The sequence below is a fragment of the Colletotrichum godetiae genome (assembly GCF_030913485.1).
Source record: "Colletotrichum godetiae strain CBS 193.32 chromosome Unknown BDP55scaffold_22, whole genome shotgun sequence".
Lineage (NCBI taxonomy): Eukaryota > Fungi > Ascomycota > Sordariomycetes > Glomerellales > Glomerellaceae > Colletotrichum > Colletotrichum godetiae.
This window is the reverse complement of record NW_026851270.1, coordinates 630,844-652,575: the sequence shown is the minus strand read 5'-3', so window position 1 is coordinate 652,575 and position 21,732 is coordinate 630,844. Positions and strand designations below refer to the sequence as shown.

At 52.1% G+C, this 21,732-nt stretch overlaps 8 protein-coding genes across 8 annotated transcripts; 4 read left to right on the top strand and 4 right to left on the bottom strand.

The window, feature by feature from the left end:
- Positions 1-52: 52 nt before the first annotated feature.
- BDP55DRAFT_694251 (uncharacterized protein) lies at positions 53-229 on the bottom strand (the record flags this gene model as incomplete). Its single annotated transcript, XM_060577327.1, has 1 exon — positions 53-229. The coding sequence occupies one exon, from the start codon at positions 227-229 to the stop codon at positions 53-55; it is 177 nt and encodes a 58-aa protein (XP_060429323.1).
- Positions 230-1,253: 1,024 nt separating this feature from the next.
- On the bottom strand, positions 1,254-4,661 carry BDP55DRAFT_665123 (SPOC domain-containing protein). The gene is made up of 3 exons (XM_060575015.1): positions 4,166-4,661; positions 3,431-4,029; positions 1,254-3,373 (listed from the first exon to the last, which is right to left on the bottom strand). Exons 1-3 carry the CDS (start codon positions 4,170-4,172, stop codon positions 1,490-1,492), a joined length of 2,490 nt encoding a protein of 829 aa, XP_060429322.1. The 5' UTR covers positions 4,173-4,661; the 3' UTR covers positions 1,254-1,489.
- A 506-nt stretch (positions 4,662-5,167) lies between these two features.
- On the top strand, positions 5,168-6,116 carry BDP55DRAFT_552731 (proteasome A-type and B-type; the record flags this gene model as incomplete). Its single annotated transcript, XM_060569230.1, has 4 exons — positions 5,168-5,191; positions 5,270-5,454; positions 5,511-5,929; positions 5,989-6,116. The coding sequence occupies 4 exons, from the start codon at positions 5,168-5,170 to the stop codon at positions 6,114-6,116; spliced, it is 756 nt and encodes a 251-aa protein (XP_060429321.1).
- Positions 6,117-6,465: 349 nt separating this feature from the next.
- BDP55DRAFT_745034 (PAP2 superfamily protein) lies at positions 6,466-7,904 on the bottom strand (the record flags this gene model as incomplete). Its single annotated transcript, XM_060580526.1, has 4 exons — positions 7,497-7,904; positions 7,378-7,434; positions 7,226-7,319; positions 6,466-7,166 (listed from the first exon to the last, which is right to left on the bottom strand). The coding sequence occupies exons 1-4, from the start codon at positions 7,566-7,568 to the stop codon at positions 6,466-6,468; spliced, it is 924 nt and encodes a 307-aa protein (XP_060429320.1). The 5' UTR covers positions 7,569-7,904.
- Positions 7,905-7,997: 93 nt separating this feature from the next.
- On the top strand, positions 7,998-9,920 carry BDP55DRAFT_665118 (uncharacterized protein). The gene has a single exon (XM_060575014.1). It carries the CDS (start codon positions 8,093-8,095, stop codon positions 9,791-9,793), a length of 1,701 nt encoding a protein of 566 aa, XP_060429319.1. The 5' UTR covers positions 7,998-8,092; the 3' UTR covers positions 9,794-9,920.
- A 778-nt stretch (positions 9,921-10,698) lies between these two features.
- Positions 10,699-11,621, top strand: BDP55DRAFT_694245 (uncharacterized protein; the record flags this gene model as incomplete). The annotated part of the gene is made up of 3 exons (XM_060577326.1): positions 10,699-10,741; positions 10,795-11,147; positions 11,211-11,621. The coding sequence occupies 3 exons, from the start codon at positions 10,699-10,701 to the stop codon at positions 11,619-11,621; spliced, it is 807 nt and encodes a 268-aa protein (XP_060429318.1).
- A 5,193-nt stretch (positions 11,622-16,814) lies between these two features.
- BDP55DRAFT_552991 (major facilitator superfamily transporter) lies at positions 16,815-18,777 on the top strand (the record flags this gene model as incomplete). Its single annotated transcript, XM_060569256.1, has 8 exons — positions 16,815-17,055; positions 17,121-17,266; positions 17,331-17,379; positions 17,435-17,599; positions 17,648-18,042; positions 18,110-18,177; positions 18,231-18,403; positions 18,479-18,777. 8 exons carry the CDS (start codon positions 16,815-16,817, stop codon positions 18,775-18,777), a joined length of 1,536 nt encoding a protein of 511 aa, XP_060429317.1.
- A 23-nt stretch (positions 18,778-18,800) lies between these two features.
- BDP55DRAFT_694243 (NUDIX domain-containing protein) lies at positions 18,801-20,426 on the bottom strand (the record flags this gene model as incomplete). Its single annotated transcript, XM_060577325.1, has 2 exons — positions 18,801-20,244; positions 20,323-20,426. 2 exons carry the CDS (start codon positions 20,424-20,426, stop codon positions 18,801-18,803), a joined length of 1,548 nt encoding a protein of 515 aa, XP_060429316.1.
- Between the last annotated feature and the right edge of the window lie 1,306 nt (positions 20,427-21,732).

Genomic DNA, 21,732 nt, shown 5'->3' with positions numbered 1-21,732 from the left:
AATCCAAGCCAAATCGTACTTTCGTACTGCCGCAGCAGCGAAAACTGACCCTTCACATGACGGTGCAGGGAATGGGGATGCAGCAGCACTCATATCCGTCGCACTCAATGCACTTGGTCTTGCCGCCCGTGGCCTCGGCGGGCTTGACGATGCTGTCGATGATGGAGGTGGCGGCGCTGCCGGGGCCATTTCGGTTGACGAGACCGGAGGAAGATGAGCCGCAAGCCATTGTGAAGGTGGTGTTGGTATTGGTAGGGTTTTGTAGATTGGAGTCTACGACACTGTCAGCTGTTGATCAAGATTGAAGTACCTCAGGTAGGTGGGTGACGTCACGGCTGAGCTCTCTCACTTACAGGTGACTAGCAATTGAAGCGACCGTTGGATAGATTGACAGGTGAGATTTGAAGATGTCGAAAAGAAGATCAAACCGTTGAAATAGTCTTAATTGAACAATGGATGTCTAGGTACTCCCACAAAGGGAAAAAGCGGTCCAGGCCGAGTCTCAGCCAGCCTTAAATAAAATGCCACCACCCGTACGGCGTCTCCCCCCCTCAACCCAATGCTTGAATCTCCAAGGTCCCGTGTTTCTAAATCCAGCAAGGTTGTCGTCATGGCGTGGTGGGGGGCAGCAAGGCATAAACCCGGCAACCTGCTGTGGCTGAAGTCGTCTTCGATTCGTCGCCTCTGCTCAGCCAACCAGTGACAGTGCGTGCGAACCAGCTCCGGGGGCCGGGGGGTGTGCTCCCGATACCATAGGTACCTTTCGTCGTTCGTCCGCTCCTCTGGTCGCTGATTGCACCCGACGCGGTGGGAGGTACACTGGACGGGAGGTGGGGGGCACTTGGTTCCTGGCGGAAAAGCAAGTGCTGTCTTTGACTTACTGCCTGTTGACAGCTGTTGCAGTATTTTGATGGGTCGTAGAGGATGACAGCCCGGGCTGTTGACTCGCGACAGACCCAATGCTGGAAATGACCGAGATGAGAGACCTTGGCGAGTTTGGTTGAGAGGCAGACTAGCTGGCGGCATCGCTTTGGCCGAAGTCCACCACGAGGCCAAGAATCAATGGATTGCCGTGTTCCGGAAAATCTGACCTGAGATGCCTAGCCGTACAGAATCCAACTACAGAGTCCTATCTGTCCGGATGATACAGAGTGTAGCGAGCCAGATTTGAGATCGTTCCCTTAACTGCACACTTAGACATGTCATCCTTGAATAGACAAATCAGAATATATCACAATACAGCCACACGCAAGTCTCGAGAAAATAGCTTTGATTGCCCCTAATTCAACACACTAAGAAAGAAAACTCCATAGTAAACCCCTATTTAGCAAAGGCCCAAGACCCCCTCATGAGGGAGCGGTATCTTCGTCTCTCGGTCCCAAGACATCACGTAAATCCCAATAAACAGCTACCTATGTACCGCGAATGAGAGGATATACGCTTTTGCAAGCAAACTTCTCTGGTTTACCCATCCAATAACAACCCAAGATCACGCTGACGGCGCTACCCCCTGCGCGCCTTGCGGAGCCGGAGGAGCAACATCACCGCCCTTGGCAGCTGGCGGCTGTTTCTCCAAGAGTTGACTTAGATGGGTCAGGTCATCCCGTGCCCGTAAATCTCTCTCCAGAATGCCCCGGACGACCTCCCATTCTGTCCGCGACATCTGGTAAGCTTGAGGCAGCAAGAACTTCATCGTAGGACTGTTAATCAAAGGGCCCAGAACCTCTTGTGCCAATGCCTGGCCTTGTTGTTGGCGTTGTTGGTTCTCGAGTTCAGAACCGCGAGCGGCTGTATAGCCCGTTGGAGGCTGGTTAGGCGGTACCACTTGATGCGCTCCTTGTGTGGGGTGCTCCTGTAAAGCGTGACCGTTGTTGCCGACAGGGTGGCCCGGCTGCTGGAAGGGGCCCTGAGCAACCGTTGGTGAGAAAGCCGGACCGGATATCGAGGGGTGTCGTGGAGGGAAGCCGCTTTGTGTGGGAGTTGGAGCGTTGGTGACGGGTGACTGAGACGCGGCACCGCCCAGCTGAGGCTGTCTGGGGGTATTGCGATATACGAAGACGGCCAGTAGCATAGGCTCCGTCCTCTTCTGAGGCACCAGGTTGTCCGAAAAGTTAAGCATAAACTCCGGCATGTTGCTATCCCCAGGAAGGACGGGCACCAAGTAAGTGTCTCTCACGTTGCCCACACCCTTGTCGCCGACAACAGCATAACGCTTCTTGGAGACGAAGTAGTCAATGAGGGCTTGGAACTCCCGTCTATGGACCTCAGACGACGGCGTAATTGCCACGACGACAATGTCGGTCTGGTCAGCGTAGCGCAAGCCGCAGAGATACTCTATCGCCTTCTGTTCGTCTATGCGTCCGGCCACTGTGAGTTTCTTTGGGACGAGGCTAGTCCAAGGCAACGCAATCGTGGTAGAGAGGTTGGCGCCACCGACAAACCTGGCCGCAGCCGGGAAGTCGGCAATCGAGCTCATGACCAAGTGACCACGCCAAATTACATCAGGATCTGTCTCGTCTGTTGGCGAATAGGGTGGAGATTCCGTCTCTTCCTGCAGAAGTCTATCCACATCTGCGTCAACACCAGGCCCATGATTTGGCGCCGATGGCCGGCGGTTGTGTGTACCTGTGGGAGATTTGACAGTTGCGTAGACCTTGTTGATGTCGAAGTCGGGGTGCTTGGGAGAGTGTCGGGCTCCGCGGGTATCTATGTGTAGGCCAGCGTGAGCAGGGAGCTCCACTGAGTTCTCGTATTGCGGTTCTCCATCAGACTTGATGCCAGCCTGCCCTTCTCGGCCGCTTGGGCGTCTGATGAAAGACCTGCCCTCGTCATTTTGGTGGAAGGAATCGTTCTCAACAATCTCTTCGCCCTTGTGCGTTCTCCTCACACGGGGGCCATCTTCGGTAATCAGGATGGACTGCTTCTCAGAGATGGCCTTTAGCTGAGCGTTGGCTTCCTGCCTTTCCTTGGTAGCTAGTTCGTCCGCAGACATTGTGGCTAGCATGGTTGGCGACAGAGTGCGCTTTAACAGGCGTTTGGTCAAGTCGCCGTTCAGCTTCATATTCGCATACAAGCTTCGTGCCTGCATCACATACTGGCTCCGGTCTGGGTATGCATCGTGAACCGCGCGTTCGATCTCGAGGGCCATGCGCTCCGCCTTAGCTGCGACTGTGGTATCTTTTGGAAGACTGATGGTCTTGTCCTTGACACCAGCAGTGAGGATGCCGGCTATAGCCCTTTGCAGGAGTTGGGCGGGACCCTGACGATCCTCGTGGAGATCACTGATCTTCGCGTCTAGATCAGCAGGTGCAGTGTACTTGACGGTAGGGGATGCCTCTGGCTCCGAGACTTTGCGTTGCTTTGGCGCAGGCGTCTAAGAAGGGTACTATTAGCAGGGCTCTGTATGAGTATCTGGAAAGGTGAGGCTCACCTTTGCTTCCTTTTCGCCAGTCTCCTCTCGCGCCTTGCGCTTGCCAGTAGTGGCCTTGGATGCGCCGTCCTTCTTCTCCTTCTTCTCCTTGGCGGGTGGCTCCGAGGGAGCGGGCGAGTCCTCGGCTTTGTTGCTCCTCGTGTCTTGCGACAACTCTTCCTTGGGGTCGCTGGCGCGCTTTCCGGCTCTGCCGCCCTTCTTCCTTTTCTTCTTCTTCTCGTTCTGTTCGTCCTCGTAGGCCTTTCGGCGTGACTCCCACGGGCGCTCGCCCTGCTCCATGAGAGCCAGGAGTTCCTTGTGATCTTGTGGAGCACATTGTTCGCAGTAGTAGTTTTTAGGGAGGTCTTCCGTAAAGACACTCATACCCATGCAAACGTTGTGCTGCCATGCGGTGCATTTGTCGCAAGCGATCCATGGCTCCTCCGAGTCGCCGTCTTGCTCAGTTGCGCCGCAGACACAGCGTATGATCTCTTCCTCTGGTTCCTCCTCCTGCTTCTTCTTCCTTCCTCGTTTCTTGGGCGGTTCGATAGGTTGGTCGTCGAAGGCCTTGGTATGCTGACCTTTGGTCGCGCGCACAGAGCGGCGAGGTTCCGGTTCTCCTTTTCGAACCATGCTGGTTAGATCTTGCGGCTAAATAATACTGCAGTGGGTGTGTGTGCATGTGTGTGTGTTTTGAGGGAGAGAGGAGAGCGGTGGCTGGCTGCGGGGCAGCGTGAAGGTGGTTGCGACACTTACCAGACATAATGGCTTTGTTGCCCGCCCGCGGTGGCAGCAACGACGGGGAAAGGTGGAAGCGTTCAGACGTCTCCCTTTGTTGGGAAGGAGCGCGAGGGTGTACCTTTGGGGGAAGGTATAGAATCTACTCCAGTTGTCGATTCAGGAAGGTCCGGTGTCCTGTCTTTCTCAGGCATGCATTGGTTTTTATGGCAGAGCGGAAAAAAAAAAGGCTATGATATGTGACCCATCCAAAGATACGCGCGCGACACAGCAAGGCTCGATGCGAAGACCGTAGACCGCGCGGGAACCCTTCCAATTGTCCCTCGCGAAAGAATTCCAGCACAGATAAGAGAAGTACCGTCGTGCGACACAGTTTGCGACAACGAAATCAAGGTCGGTCGTGGGTGGGAAGCGGTGTTCGCGTGCCGCTTTTTGGGTTGTGTAGAAGAAGAGCAGAAGGGAGCTTGCGCAAAGGTGGAGGTGAAGCGAGTGGGTTGCAGTGCGCTGCGATAAAACGGCGCGAGGTTGGAGGGAAAATGCCGAACCGCCTCCATATTCTGTCATTATGTAAGCGTCGTTTAACCACGATCTCGGGCCCATCGCTCGGTGAGAAGTGCACGGATGCTGGCGAGGCGGGGGATGCATTGTTGTGGCCTTGTTGCCTTATGCTTTTCGGTGAGGAAGGTGAGAACCTCTGACCCGCCCGCCCTCTGAGAAATGGCTGAGAAGAGAAGGCAGAACGATGAGGTAAGAGCGGCCCAGGAAAAGCTCGGACCATCCTTACCTCAGCCCTCCCCGGCTGCTCCCCCCAGGCTGGCTGGTAGCGCAAGGAGCTAACGCGTGCGTCGATTGCCTGGAGCTTCATCGAGCTGGACCCAAAGTCTTAGCCTTCCCTACAGACGACCAACAAACCCTCTTGCCGCAACTTCACATTCCTCCGATCGTCGGCTTCACAAACGACGTCAATCCCGCAATCGTTCCCTAAGCCCCAGCCAAGTGCAACTCGATTGCTCGCCCATCATGTCTCGCAGATACGATTCCCGCGTAAGGCCCCTCCCCGCTCTTCCCTTGCTCTACGTCCCCTCCATCGTCGTAGGGCAGCAAGCTCACATCTTGCGTTAGACAACAATTTTCTCGCCTGAGGGCCGTCTCTATCAGGTCGAGTATGCTCTTGAGGCTATTTCTCACGCCGGAACTGCCATTGGCATCCTCGCCAAGGATGGTATTGTGTTGGCCGCCGAGCGCAAGGTGACTTCGAAGCTGTTGGAACAAGACACGTCGGCGGAGAAGCTGTACATCGTCAACGAGTAGGTATTTCTGTGCTCGACATGATGTCTCTAGATTCTGACACTTTTCCTTCTAGCAACATGCTTGCTGCCGTTGCAGGTATGACAGCCGATGCCAACATCCTCATCAACTACGCCCGTCAGGCCGCCCAAAGATACCTCCTCACCTACAACGAAGACATCCCATGCGAGCAGCTCGTCCGAAGACTATGCGATCTGAAGCAAGGATACACACAACACGGTGGTTTGAGACCGTTTGGTGTCTCCTTCATCTACGCCGGCTGGGACCCTCGCAGACAGTTCCAGCTGTACCAGAGCAACCCCTCAGGCAACTACGGTGGATGGAAGGCGACGGCTGTCGGTGCTAACAGAGCTAGCGCAGAGAGCTTGTTGAAGCAGGACTATAAGGAAGATTGCACCCTTAAGGAGGCTTGCGGCATGGCGGTCAAGGTTCTTAGCAAGACCATGGACTCAACGAAGCTGAGCGCGGAGAAGCGTACGTTACACCATGACCACCAAACTATGCGAATGATCATACTAATTGGATTCAAATAGTCGAGTTCGCCACGGTTGGCCAGACGAGCGACGGCAAGATCTACCACAGACTCTGGACCGCAGAGGAGATCAAGGAACTGCTGAAGGAGCATGATCTGGCAAAGGACGAGTCCACGGAGGACAAATAATGGCATGGATGAATTCATAAAACATAGATGAGGCGTGATGATTGCCCTTAACCCTGATGTACCAATAGAATTGATGCCCCCAAGTTTCCGGAACCCTAGACCTCCGAACCCCTAACAGGCTGCTGCCAAGATGCAAATGCGATGCTGTGGTATCCCAAGGTAGACGGTAACATGACATGTATGTGTTGCAGAAGTGGCAAACCAAGCGGAAAGCTCAAGCACAACAAAGCAAGGCAAAAATGCAACAAACACGAGAAACAATGCAGTTATTAGTCTTACTTGTGTAGATGGCTATGTCGGTGGCTGATCTGTTGCATTCGCACTCTACGAAGGACCCTACTGACAGTGATTAGTGTCTCTGACTATTTAGCTGGGTCATCTCATAGCCTACGTCGGGTCGCGAGTCCCCAGCTTCCTCTTCATCTCGCAGACGATTCCAACCAGTCTTGGGGTCTGACCCAGGGTAGGGATGGGGCTCATGGCATTCCTTGGCGGTCAACTTTGGCCAGTGTCGTCGGTAGCTCCAGTATGCAACCACGTAACCCAGCAGAGAGCCCACGGAAACATCATAGACATCGTGTCTGTAATCCTCACAGCGACTGATGGCGATTAGTGCAGCCCCCAGCAATGGCAGAAGGCAAATGAGGGCGCGGCTGAGGTCTCGACCTCCACTGTTGTGTCGGAAGATGTGCAGCTGGCCAGCCAAGAACAAGCTCAAGAAGCCAAGTCCAGAGAAGGAGAATGACGAATGGCCCGAGGGGAACGACCGCCAACCATCATGAAGGAGGTGATGTGCAGTCTCGGTACAAACATCGATGGTAACAAGCACATCAGGCTTCGTGCCAGCCGCCGGCTTGCATCTGGCCAGTAAATCGGGACGCGGTCGGCCAACAGTGTTCTTGATGAGGTCCGTGAGAAAAGAACCCATGATGATGGCGATGGCAAAAGACAGGTAGGTGACCTCGTGCTTGTGCGGTGATGCCTTGGTGACAACATTATATGCAACCAATACGCCCAATGGTATAAAAAGGGCGTAAACAAAGTTCATGTCTGAGAAGCGTGTCAGTCATACTCTCAAGTCAACTTTGAGGGTCCATCTGTGCACTGACAAACAGGCACGCGCTCGACCTCAGCATGAGGGTATGAGATGTGCAGATCGTTGATGAAGAACATGCGGTGGAATGGTTCGATAAACAACAGCATCTGGAGAAGTCATCAGCGCTTGGAGTTATACCATGAGCGTGTTCTGTGAAAGACATACCACGATCCATGCAGAAAGGAGAATCGCAAATCCAAGATAGTCTGGCGCATGAGTTCTCTATACTTTGTCAGACGATCTCGCAGCCTTGCGTATGAGAAGAACAGGAGCGATTGCGCTACCTTCCAGAACCTGGTGAATGCAGATGCGACAGCACTTCCACTTGAGCCACTATCCCGGCGACCTGGCGCCATCTTGAGCAGTCACCGTCGTCTAGTTGCACGAAAGGCTGTCTGGAACATCGACAGCTCGTCTTGCTGCGGTAACGAGTGTTGACTGTGAGCGCTGCAGTGTAGACGGGATGAGCTTCAGCAGCCAGTGTGAGCCGACTCTATAAGAACGAAAGGAGTGACGGCAGACAATGAAAGTTGAACAAGCGCCAACGACTAGCAGCAGTCACTTGATCAATGTGCAGATCCCCCGGCCAATTGTCCCTAGAGCCAGCCTTCCAGCTTGTTTGAGCTCGAAGGGGGTGTCTTCCGGTGTATGTGGCGTTTTGATTGGGGGATTCGAGCTCGTGAGCTGTGACGGTTCCCCCAAGCTGGCTACAGGGGTACGAACCTTTGGAAGTTACTTTATCTTATCGCATGCCCGAAGATTCTCCGCCGCAACTCGTTCTTCGCATCTGGACCTCCGAAAATCAACAACTCTCCTGCGAGTGTGAACTGGCAATTAGCATCACAAGCACCGCGAGCGCACCGTTTCCACTTTGCTCAGGATGCTCAGATCGACGTACAAGCCATCCGCAAATGCTGCGGCGCCTTCCCCTCTGCTTCCCGGATGGACAGAGCATAGTGCGCCGAGTGGACATAAGTACTACTACAACAGCCAAACACAAGAATCAACATACACGAGACCCAGTGCCCCGGACGCTACTGCTGCACCTTCAACGGCTTCGACGAGCTTCTTTCAATATCAGACCGTTCCCCAGCTCTCCAATCCCAATGTCGCAAACGCATATCTTGCACAATACAATGCGCAAAACCAGCCACAGCCACAGCGGGGAGGTTTCGGTCACGGAGGCAGAGGAGGGAGGGATGGACGTCCGCGTCCCGAACCAGTGGACAAACCGAAATCCAAAGTCCCGATCCCCGGATGCGAACCCTGGCTTCTAGTTGACACAAAGTACGGGCGCCGCTTCGTCTACAATCCCGAGAAAAATACAAGTTACTGGCGCATTCCAGAGAAGCTTACCGCTGGTATCTTGGAGGTGGACAAGGCCAGAATTCGCGAGAAAGCTGGGATCAAAAGTGCTGCAGAGACAGCCGTGGAGGGACCACCAACAGCCCAACCTCGGCCAACTACTTCTGCTGCCGAAGCGCCGACCTACGACGACAACGGCGACAGTTCAGAGTACGAGGAAGTCGAGGTTACAGATGACGAAGGCGAGGACGAAGATGGGGAGGACGGGCCTGCTTTCAAGCGTCAACGCACAGAAGACCCGGCCGATGATACGCCTGTGGAATTCAGCGAAGCGGATATCGCATTCCAACTGCAAGCAATGGGCGATGCCTACGGACTAGATCCCGGAGAATATGACGACGGCAATATGGACGAGTGGCCCGAAGGCGCGGAGGGGGTCGAATTCTCACAAGAAGACGCCGCTGCTCTTTTCAGGGACTTACTGGAAGACTTCAACATCAGTCCCTACAGCACGTGGGAGAAGCTGATTGAGGATGGACACATTATCGAGGACCCGAGATACACCATTCTCAACACAATGAAAGCACGCAAAGAGACTTGGTCAGAGTGGACCAAGGACAAGATCAAGGAAATCAAGGAACGCCGGGCCAAAGAAGAGAAAAAGGATCCGCGGATACCGTACATGACGCTACTGCAGGAGAAAGCGTCGCCCAAGCTCTTTTGGCAAGAGTTCAAGAGGAAACATCGGAAAGAACCGTCCATGACGGACCCCTACGTCAAAGATAAGGACCGTGAGAAGTGGTATCGCGAGCACATCAACCGTCTCAAGATGCCCCAAGCCACGCTGAAGGCAGATCTCGCCACGCTGCTGAAGTCACTGCCACTTTCTGCACTGAACAACAAGACGAACATGTCGCACCTACCACCGCAGCTACTCGTCGACATCAGATACATCTCGCTGCAGCCACAAGTGCGGGACCCTATGATCGAGGCTTACATACAGACTCTGGGACCACCTCCAGAGGGTGGTACAACCGAGCAAGAGGATGAAGCGACGCGCAAGGCTCGGGAGGCTAGAGATCGGAGAGAAAAGGCACTGCATGAGCACGAAGAGAAGGTTGCAGAGCAGAAGAGGAGACAGCAACGGAGCCTCGAAATGGGCAAGGCTCGGCTTCGAGAGGAGGAGCGCGAAATCGAACGGGCGATGCAGATTGGCAAGCGAGGTCTGCAGAGCCAGCTGGCGAGTGCCCAGAAGAACGACCAGCCTGATGCATAAAAGCAATGTGGCTGGGTTGACTGATAATAGACAGACTTGCAATCCCAGCAAACCAGACGGCGTGCTTTTCAAAGTCAACCTCAATCTTTCGTGTCTCCTGTGATAGGGTCGTCCCGCAATAGTCCGGTCTTGGCACTAACAACGCAGCCAGCCCGTTAATGTTTCGCTCCGCCGACTGCTGCAGGAACCGGGTTTCATGCACGATCATGATGATGTCTTTCTCACCATCCAAGCCTCTCATCACATCCAACTTGACTCGAGCCTCGCAGACGCGTCATGCAGGCCAGACTCCCAACGGATGCAGGCCGCCAACAATCTTGGACGGAACGCTCATCCATGTGTTGAGTCGAAACTCTCTGCTCCTTCCTGACCCTGATGCTCTCAAATACAGTCAGCGCAGTCATCGTAGGAACGTGCTGCCTGCGGTTGAAACAATAGACTAATTGCTTCACCCCCAGCCACACTTCAGCGTCATTCCCTGCTCTGCCATCCCTTTTGACCACGAGAAGAAACGTACTTTGATACTCGTGGGGAATCAGTTCGGATTGATACCTCTTGCTGTTCCTGCCACGGCACTAATGACACCATCTGGTGTGTTCGTGCGCAGGATCGACTGAAAATCGGCGGCCCGCCCATTGGCTCGTCGGCCACGTCGGTCATCTCGGTCACAGCACGCTGACCGTGCTCGCACATCCCCAAGCGCACTCCGTTGTCAGACGATGTACCCAGTGAAGAAGCATACTGCCATGTCAATTAGTGTCTTGAATGACAGGCCGCTCTTGGGGTTTTACTTGAGGGTCCGGTCTCGTGTCTTTTAGTATAAGCCATTCCTCTTTTCGTTCGCAGATGATCCCAGCTTGAGTCTTTGCTTTCCGAACCAGAATTAAAGCGCACTTGAACACATTATGGGCGCACTAACATTCACGGCATTTGGCCTCGTCGCCTTGGGTAAGGAGCCAATGTTCAATAGCCTAACTGAATACGACTAACACGGGATACAGCTTCGGTAGTAGTAGCACAGCAATTTCCAGGAAACTTCCCAGGCAACGGCAACGGTAATGGCAATGGGTTTGGGAATGGCAACGGCGGCAATGGATTCGGAGGAAACTTCAACAACTTTGTCGGCTTCAACATCCAGGAAGCGATGCACACACGAAGAATCCACGGCATATTAGGGACAATCGCTTTCGTCATCGTGTTCCCTATCGGGTCGATCGCGATGAGAATCATTCCCGGACGCTTTAGCTGGCTTATTCACGCCCTCATTCAGATGGCCGGCTTCGTTCTCTACATCGCTGCTGCCGCCTTGGGTATCAAGTTGACACAAGAAGTCACATTTGGTGGAACAAGCCTGGTGAGTTCCATTCCACTTTCCTTCCCATATCTTCAATGTCTTCCCACTAACGCATTTCAATAGTACGAGATCAGTACTATCAACTTCCACCCAATCATCGGCCTCGTCCTTCTAGCCATCTTCTTCTTTCAACCCATCTTCGGCTACATCCACCACGTTCAGTTCAAGAAGTACGGCGTTCGCCAGATTTGGTCACACATCCACCTGGTCATCGGCCGCCTCCTTATCCCACTCGGCATCATCAACGGCGGTCTCGGCTTATACATTTCCAACTCTCCCAAAGAGTTCAAGATTGCCTACGCCATTCTCGCTGCCGTCTTTGGCATTGCGTGGATCTTCGTCTCAGTCATCAGCGAAATCCGTCGTGGCCGACAACCGGCTGTGGTTGTTGTCGAGGAGCACAAGCTTAGGAAACGGTCCCGTGGTCGTAACAGCGGAAGCCGGGGCTCGTCGGACTCGGATCCGAAGATTTAAGAGGTTGGGAGTGATGGATTATGCGTTACAATAAGGCGGCTATGACAATCGCGTCACCTTCCTGGCAAGGGAAATTGGCTGCGGTACGTGAATACTGTGGAAAGCGAACAAGCTGCCGAAGCGGACTTTTTGAAGTGGGCGACAAAGAATGGGACTATAACGGATGCTGCGTGATTGGCTTTATCTTGACAGAGTTTTTAAAATACCACATGCAAGTAGTTGCTTTTGAGGACCGTCGTGTGCCTTGTGACTTCAATTCCTACTGTAATCGTCCACCTTGAAGATCCTTTCGCCTTTGCGACTACATCAAAATTAGGGAAGATATTCCGGTTGGTTCACGAGTTATTCACGTGTCTAATTGACCTCTCTCTGTGGGCACGCTGCGAGTAAACATACCACTAATTCACTTGAACGGCCGCTGTTGCTACGGGTTTGGTTGAGTTGCTACATCATCGCGTCAGAAATAACTAACAGGTATCTAAATATGTATGTAAACTCAGAAGGGAAGAGGTGGCATATGTTTCGTTCCCATTCACTCGAATAATAGAAACCGCTCTGTAGAGAAAAGTTGAATGGGAACATACCAGCTGTTCTCACTTCATTCCTTTCGAGATAGGTCGTTGGCTTCAACGGTAACAGGAACCTTTAACAAAGGCTTGAAATGATTTCGCATCTTAGATTTACTTTTAGGGGGGTTCAATGGGTTTCGGGTACTACACTATGTACATACTGTAATATCACACAGGTGAGCAAATTCTCTAGTAGTGCGCAATGTTTTGGATGTGCGCAGCATTGGAGGTTGACCATTGTGGCAAATTCATACTGGACGATGCCTGATAACTTCAAACCCTCCCAGAGACAGTTTCCTGTTTAGTTCCTTGCATGAGTTTGTAATATTATTGGCTGATTTAAGGAGCAAAGTCTGCAAAATAACGACACCATGTCGGGGAAAGTTGAAATGTTCTTAAACGGTACACGGTCAAGCATCAGCGGCGAAACGTGCTTGTATGACTAGGAATTGAATCGATAGCCTGATCGGAGGCCTGCTATCCTCTTCCTTCATTCCAATATGCACACAAATCCGTTGAATTCGGACTGGGGGAAAATTCACATTAGGGTCCAAAGATTCGTTACATCGCTGAAAGCACTTGCTCACATTCGAATCAAGGGTGGCTGTGGAAGAATATAAGGTGACGTTAAAAGTCTCTCTCCTACCAGCCGAGCGTTATGACGGTGTCTTCAGCGACATGTATAGATAAGGATCTCATAGAATAATTGTCTGTCACAAAAAGAAGACAGTATATTTTTTCATCAACTTGTCGACACTGACTCCTGGGGATCCAGCAAGCTGGTGACTTTCGGTGTTTTGTTGCCCTCATCTATGGCAAGTGATAAAAGGCATACACCAGTGTTCAGTTGAACGCGAACAGCTTCAACTTCCCGATCATAAGAACTCGGAAACAATTACTGTCCTAAATCTTGTCTAAGATGCAGAATCTTCTTCTCATTTGTACACATCGAACAGTCTATCTTCAATAGTAGGTAGGACTTCTAGCCAAATTTTAGAAAGTTGCACAAACAGCTCCTCTTCTCAAATAAGCGTTGTGGGCAACACATGTTATCGCTTAGATCCCTCCTGCTTGAAGCCCTCAGTGGCCGACATGCCGAAGCCCGAAGGTTACAGTGGGAGGCCGAAGTCCAAAAACTCTGTTCCCCTAGCCTCTTTGGTAACCTCTCCAACTCGAAGATCGTAGAAAATGGCCTAGCCTTAAAGAAAAGAGAGTATAGCGAAAGAGAGAGCGAGCATTCTTCCAAGGGTCGTCTGTTCAGAACAGAACATCAAGACAGCTCCTTGGATGTGACGCTGCAACGGCATGGGAAGAAAATAATACATGGATCATGGGACGAGAAGATAAGAGATTTGGTGCCATAAATTGGCGCATTTGTCCATGAAATAGGTAAGCATCACCGATGATGGTGCAAGAATGGGTAACACGTTAAGTACCTCTGCCAGACAATATCTCGTGCAGACTTTGATGTGGAAATGTTACAACATCAAAGACAGCAGAAGGAGAGGAAGATGCACGACAGAAGCATGTTGAGAGTGGACTAGTGCGTAAAGTTGATAGAACTTTGCTGCGTTCAAAGCCACATTTTGCTGGATCAATCTGATTTCATGACGATGGTTCAATCCTTGATTTCCTTTAAAGATATTCAGAGAGATATTTTTCTAACTCGGGAATGGAGACACGGGGAAGGGGATAATCAAAGAAACAATAACGTTTTCGGATGGCCGACAGAGGTGCTTAAGACACCGCACCGAAATTTGGAGAACACACGGGTTCAGTGCCGGGATTCGATCCGGAAGAACTTTTGGACAACTGTGAATGTCTCTCAAATATAAAGGATTGGGCGACTACCTCAGAAGACTCAGGCGTTTCCGGGGCCTAATTGTACTCGATGTAAACGTGGTTCTCTGGAACAGAAAAATACTGAGCTTAAAACCATGAAAGCAATGAGTTTTCGGCGATCCGCTGTTAATATGGACAGAGTAGGCTAGGTGGACCGAGCCACGTAAAGAGATACACTTTAGAGGAGGCAATAATGGGAGCAAAGGCTTTCTTACATCGCTATGATCTGCGAAAGCCCGGAAACATGATGTAAGGGGATGGCTCGTTGTTTAAGGGACGAATGTAATAAAACTTCATATGTGTACGTCATGGCTGTATGGTCAAGACACTATCTTGAAGCCTGGTCGCATTACGCCGCGCAACCCGCGGAAGTCACAATAGAAAAGAACTGGACCTACAAATTCAAGGATTGTAACACACGATGGGGGACTGCCGACAGTTGTTCTTTGCTGAAAGTACCAAGCAATACTTTGCGTCAATGTACATGAAAACCCAACTAGAACCACTCTCGTGTCTGCCATTCTGCCAAAACGGGATGGTGTTTCCGTCTTGTCAGGGTATCGGAACAACCCCGACATGCCGGTGCATTGCATTCAGGAGGCCGAGGTTACGCAGTTCCAACAGCCCCAACCAACAAGACCCGTCCTTCCGAATGTGGAACCCTCTCGCTTCTGAGGACAAGGGGATAATTTCTCTAAGGAAAAAGGCGACATGCTTCTGCTAGACGTTATTCGAGGAGGGATCCGTATTCTGTAGACATGTTGCGTGGATCGTCGACTTGGGGGGACTTCATGACACGTGTGTTACTCAACCAACGCGACACAAAAGACGGATCATACGACATCGTTTGAAAAGACAGCAATAATTATCTGCGAAACAGAAAGGGGGGGGGGGGGGGGGGGGAAGGACTTGTATCTTAAAGAACATGGGGGTTCCCATTATTTAAGACAAGACTGCTAATCGCGTTCTTTGTCCACCTGAATGAAAGAACTTGACTCTTTGACCGCGCTTTTGCCTCGGTCCGGACAAATGAACGCAGGGCGTTCGGGCGAGATTCATCAAAATTCCGAGGTCGGCCACCGCGGCTACCTCTCATAGCTGAGTTGAAAGATTTCTCGATAGTTCCATCATACTGCTCCGCAACGCGGGTGCATATCGGGTTAGACGCTGCAGAGAGGGGCCCAAGAGGTTTTATCAAGCGACACATTGTGTTTGCTCTGAGACCTTGAAGTTCCCAAACATGCCATTTTCCATACTTTGAGTCCATCGCGAAATGGGCTGGCCTGGGTACCTCACCCGGGAGGAACGAAAATGAAAACGCCTTTAGCCTGGAAGAGACAATGCCTCCCTTGGCAACTATCTTGGACCGTGAGCTAGACGATACCACCAAGCCTAGGAAAGATGAGTGAGACACGCCAAAGGAGCGCCAATCGACAAGCTAGAATCTGGGACAGAAAACAGGGCTGATGCTTAGTCTCTGCGCGACATCACGCCGACTCCCTCTAGACCCAGGCCCTTGGCACCGCCATCGATCTTGTGCTGCATATTACCTAGTACTGTCAGCTCGTGGTGTGGGTTGGGTCAGCTTGCCTAGGCATGCCGGCATACCGCTCAGCATGCATACAGATGATACCACCTGACTTCTTGTGCCCATGCATCGAATTATGACCCTGGAAAACTTTCCACATCTCGGGCAAGTCCACTGCCCACTGGAACCAACAAGCCCCTGTGTATGACGGGTAGGTGCGGATCATCCTTCCCTTTGAATCAATTTATTGATCGAACAACCCCGCTACCCCTCCCCTATTCTTCATCTCGGCCACTCGAACTTTGAGTTGATAAACCAAGAGACTCCTGCTATGTCCCAGCATTCCCCTGATCCATGGATGTCAAATCTCGAACCGATCTGCTCCTCCACTTCCCAAAGTATCCATCGTTACCTTTTCCTGGGTTCCCCTCGCTCCCTGTCCTACTAGCCCTAGGACGGCCTGTGCCTAGCCCGTTGAGAGACCGAAGTGAAAACGACCTGTGAAGCTAATGCCCCCTTTCGGAGCTGGGGTCCTTGTAACAGCACTCGCTATGTCCCGAGTCGACTGGGGGCCAAAAATACGCTTGACTTCCTCGTGCGAGAGCCAAGATTGTTAGTAGATCAAAGATGACAGGGGCATGGGGATGGGGGAGACGGCAAGTGCTGTGCAAAGAATAAAGAGGGCCGGCCATCAGCTCAGGAAGTGGGCGACGACTGACGCGATGCGGGAGACCGGTCCCCGGAGTTGATAAAGGTGGCGGATGAGGAGGCCCCCATTCCACTCACAGATTCGCTCACAACATTCCCTCCACTCAAGAGGAGGGAAAAAATAAGATAACGTCAACGCCAACGGCATACGCTGTCCTAGCTTACTCTTTCTCCCGTCAATGTCACCACCCACCGTTCAATATTTGAGTATTTACCTTTTGGACCAGCTTATTGGCCATTAATTTACGGCCGGAGCGGAAGTGAATGACTGCAGCTGCCGCCTGTACCTACTACCATGACGACAAATCATCGCTCGATAATAACACAACAGACTAATGAGGCTCAGAATCTACCAACAAAGCTTCACCGTGCCAAATCGGCACTTTCATTGGGTGGACTGTCGATGAGGGCTATCCATATAAGACACCCGAAGCGCAATGCCAGATGCTGGGGGGAGGGGGTTTCCAAGACAAGTTGCTAGACTAATTTCATCGGAAGACAAAGACCAAAACGCTGGGGGAAAACCCGAAAAGAAAGGGGAAAAAAATGAAAATCAACCGCCAATCGCAGAGCGCCGAAACTGAGGGGGTAACCTCCAGATCTTCCATCTCAGTGGCTAAGCCGTTACGAGATCACGACGGAAATGATGACGTCCACAGCGTTGACGAGGCTGCGATGGATCGACGAGTAAACAGAAAACTAGACTTTGCTCTTCTCCCGCTTTTGTCTCTGCTGTACCTATTCAACGGTCTGGATAGGGGCAACGTTGGAAATGCTCAAACCCAAGGTTACCAATACTCTTGGCTGGCTGTGTGCCTATTGATCCAGGTTGTGCGTTGCTAACAGGTTAAGTAGGATTTACCGACGACATTGGCGCCGCACCGGACGATTTGAACCTCGCCGTGTCTCTATTTTTCATCACTTTCGTTTTGTTTCAGCCTCCCTCTGCGGCTGTTGGCCGATGGCTTGGGGCCAAACACTGGATCCCGATCATGATGGTAAGGGGCTTCGTCCAAGCGCCACGCCTGCAAGATAATTAAATCCATGCTAACCCCCACAAAGCTTGGCTGGGGATTTGTAACTATCTGTCAGGCATTTATCAAGGGTAAAGGTCTGCTCTCTTCGGAAAAGTCTTGCACGTTTCCTGAGCTTAATTTGTTGCCCAGGTTCTCTCATCGCCACCCGCCTTCTAATAGGCGCCTTCGAAGCCGGCTTCTACCCGACTGCAGTCGCTTATCTCTCCTTTTTCTACTGCCGATATGACCTTGCCGTGAGGGTTGGTCTATTTTATGGACAATATGCGGTTGCCGGAGCCTTCTCAGGGGCAATTGGTAAGCCCACAGACATCATGACATCCCTTCGTACTGACATGGGATCAGCCTACGGCGTATTCCACCTGAGAGATGGCCCTCTTAAAAACTGGCAATATCTCTTCATCATCGAGGGAACACTAACGATTTTTTTCGGCCTAATTGCCTGGGTGTTCCTCCCGGCAGGTCCCGGATCGGCATGGTTCTTAACTTTGGAAGAACGACGCTTTGCTGCGGATAGGATCAAAGCTGACAGTGTATCATTTACCGAGCATGCGTATGACGCTCACGGTGTAGAGACAGATCGCCTGACTAAGCGTGACTTTATTGAGACTGCTAGAGACTGGAAGTTCTGGCATGTCTTGGTGTTCAACATATGTGCCAGCGTCCCTGGGCAGGCGTTCTCCGTCTTTCTACCGCTAGTTGTGCAGGGACTGGGATATTCGTCGATCCAGGCAAATTTGGTAAGAAGTTGAAGGGAGTAGACCCGAAACGCAAGCGTGAACAGAATAACTGACAGAGGTTGTGCAGATGTCTGTTCCTCCATATGCGTGCGGTGCAATCGGGTTATACTTCTTCACCCTCAGCTCAGACTACCGGTAGGTCTTTAGAAGCCTTGATGAAGCCATGTTCGAAATTGACATCTTTGAAGCAAGGAACGCGGTTATCATATTCTTGGGGGTATCATCATTGCTCTCGTAGGACTGATTGCGACCGTCACCGTCGAATCCAGCGGTGGAAAGTACGCTGCGCTATGCGTTCTTCTCCTCGGTAGCTATGTTGCAGCACCACTGACTGTTGCGTGGTTGAGTGGGAACACCCCAGGTAAGCAGCTAGAGGCGACCAGGCGACTTGACACGAGTGGGATGTTAGTGAACATCGCTGACCCCCTTCATCTAGAGCCCGGCAAACGATCTCTTATCCTTGGTCTCAACGGTTTCGGGAATCTATCAGGCGTTATCGGTGCGCAGCTATACCGCGATCGATACAAACCAGGCTACAAGATCCCATTTTACGTGACCCTGGGGTTTGTTGCACTCTCCTTACTTGGATATCTTTCATACAGATTGACCCTCGCCGCGGTCAATCGAAAAAAGTTGGAAATCATGGGACAGAAGACTACAGAGGAGATCGAAAGAGAGCGACTCGACAACACGCGATACGCTGATAAGAAGTGGACATTCATATATGGACTTTGAAGTTTGCGGAATACCCTTTGTACCTAAACATCAGAAAAATAAGCATCTGCTTCGCGGCGTATCCGCTCAGCGATGCCCGCAATATCAGCCGGGCTCTTCTCCCCGTTCTCGAACATGTATCCGTCGACAAGACTTGGGGGAATCCATTCAAAGTACACGTTCCTGACGTTCGCCTTCGCTATCTTCTCTCCTGAGCCTACCCCATGCGAGCTGTCGATGGCGTTAGAAGCAGCCTCCTGTGCTAGGATGCTGTGCTTCCATGACGCGATGACCTCTTCAACGTCATTCTCTTCGAACCCAGGTGGATCATACGGCAGAATCTTCTCACTCTCAGCCAGAACGAACACCTTGGCTTGAGGTGAGTTGTGCTTAGCAGAGAGGATTGCCGGCAGTGAACCCGTCTTATTGCTTGTTGCCCCATCCCCAGCAATGATATCCGCGCCAATGAGGACCATGTCCGCATCCTTACTCGCGATTGCGGCGGCGGCGTCGGTGAAGATTGAGACGTCAACCTTGTGCTCTCTCGGTGCTGATTCTCGGAGGTGCTTGACCAAGCTGGATGCCATTGAAACCCCCTCAAACAAGGGACGAGACTCGAGTACGCGGATGTCGAATTCTGAGTTCAGGCCTGCGATAGCTCTCTTCAGACACTCGAGGATAGTAGAGCTCGATGATAATGTGAGAATCCGAATTGGCCGGCCGGAGCCGTGGTAGTTTCTCAAGAAGGCCTCGAAGGAGTTCCAGATGCCGTCGATGGCAGAGTCCCTCGATGTTGCAAAATGACCCACCTTGTTTGTAACGGAGTCGAGGAACGCCTGGGAGACGTTGAAATCTTTGGTCTGCTGTACCTCCTTTTCTATAACGGCCAGCGACCGTACGATGTTGTTCAGGATTGCGGCTCCCATGCTCTCCCTACCATTCTTCCAGAGATGCCACGCTGCAAGTCGGGCATTGCGCCACCACTTTTCCACGGAGCCATCCTTCAGTGCGCTGGCATTCTCTCCAATCACGGAAAGAAGAACTTGAAGGGCCTTGCCCGCCAGCTGCCGCGCTCCGCTTTGGTGATCCTTCTGTAACGCGAGCAGCCCCTCGCTCAGAATCTTTCCTCTTCTCTCGCCAAGTTCAATCTCGAACCAGATGCGTCTTAGACTCTCGGCAAGTCGCGGCACGCCACCGAACTCATCGACATCTCGGACCTCGTGGGGGTCGAACCACTGGAACCCCTTATGCTCCCAGTCGATCTGGATGCGAGACTCATCCTCGTGGGACTTGAGGCGGAAGGCAAAAGGATATATCGTCCATTCGCGGCCTATCTTCTCGTCGGCGAAAACGTAGTCCTTTCCCTGGCGAAGCAAAGTCAACGTTGCAGGCGTGAGCGTAGTCTCTTCGCGGATCTCTCTCCAGGCGGCATCCAGGGGCGAGGGGTCATCCTGCTCTATGCTGCCCGAAACTGGCGCAAGGTGATTGCTTCGGAATCCCAGTCAGTCACATATGGAAAAAGCATAAGAACAATCCGTATGCGCGAAGACGAGGGTATGGGCTCACGGATATGTCCGCACGCTATCGCTTCTCCGGAACAGCGCGACCTGCGGCCCCCGATTGGGGGAAAACTTGAAGATGAAGGATGAGACGACTGCGCGGCGGACCATTGTCTTCTCTGTTGATTCCATCAGATAGGATCCAGGACTTTGAAGGAAACCTGCTTCACAGATGGCCTTTTGCGACTGTTGCGGACCTCATATGAAGCTCACGCTGGATGGACGCGATTAAGGGAATGAGGTCATCATGAGCAGTAAAACAGGACATGGGGACAGCTGGTCCCAGCTGGCAGTATAGCCTGACACTTCTGGCTGGCACGCCAGCTTGACTTCGTGAGTTGCCCCTTGGTCTTCCTGCATCGACTGTGAGTGGTCTTATATACAACCATAGACATGCAAAAGGCAGTGGGCAAGAGGTTGTGGTTTGAGCATCCAAATGGGTCGGTAATCTCTCATCTTACTCAGTACAAACTCATCGGTACCAATACACTCACGCGACAACTCACGTCATAAAGATCTCAATGAAGGCCACGCATTACTCGAGTTTGAAGACGTTGGTTTGAGACTTTGCGACGAGAATTGCTATTGGTAGACTAAACTCACTTCCATATCACCATGAAGCCAGAACAAAGATGGTGGCCCGATCGTGAAACCGGGCTCGGCAGTGAGAGGAAAGCAAGGCGGATAGGACGTTGTCGTGGCAGGCAGCACGAGGCCCCAGCGACCGTCGCCCTATAAGCATGGAACTAGGCCAAACCCTTGAAGGGCACATGCACACTGGCGCTTGAGGGTAAGCTCTGCGAAGAGCACCTCTTATCGACCGACGACAGCCCCTTTATTGCAGGATTGGTACAGTTTGGAAAGGCTGGTAACGCTTCAAAACTCAACGGAATCGAGCCCCGATATGAGACCGAGCAATATTGGGACAGTTCGACTTAGACAAGAGGCGGCGGGCTTCACCAGCCGCAAAGAAAAGCAGTCCCTGAAACCTGCAAGAGTCTTAATGGCCACCAAACACCAGACCATCTAAAGTCTACTTGTGGCGGCACTCGATGCGGAATTAGGTGAAAAAGGCTGACAAGTAAGGGACACCGTGGGGGGGGCCTCTCATCCGGCCGGGCCGTGACCGCCACTTCTGGCGTTGCTCATGTGAGCATCAGTTGCGGCATGACTGCATATGACATTCAGCCTCAAGAGCCGCATGCCATGTACACGGCAGCCGATGCCTAGGAGTTTTTTTGCAACAGGCTCCGGCCTCGATGCATTGGCAAAGCGTTCAAAGCATGCATCACTCAGCGACGTAGCAGCGTGCTTCGTCATTGGCTAGCGAACACAGGGCCTGCCTTGATATGCCTAAGATTCCCATCGAGGGGATATGTACAGTATCTTATCCGACATTCTTCTGAAATTTGTGAAG

Excerpts from the sequence above, each read along its gene's own strand:
- BDP55DRAFT_665123 (XM_060575015.1), bottom strand. Across the intron at positions 3,374-3,430 it reads CTGGCGAAAAGGAAGCAAAG|ACGCCTGCGCCAAAGCAACG; the intron begins GTGAGCCTCACC and ends TACCCTTCTTAG.
- BDP55DRAFT_665118 (XM_060575014.1), top strand. The coding sequence starts at position 8,093 with ATGCTCAGATCGACGTACAAGCCATCCGCAAATGCTGCGGCGCCTTCC.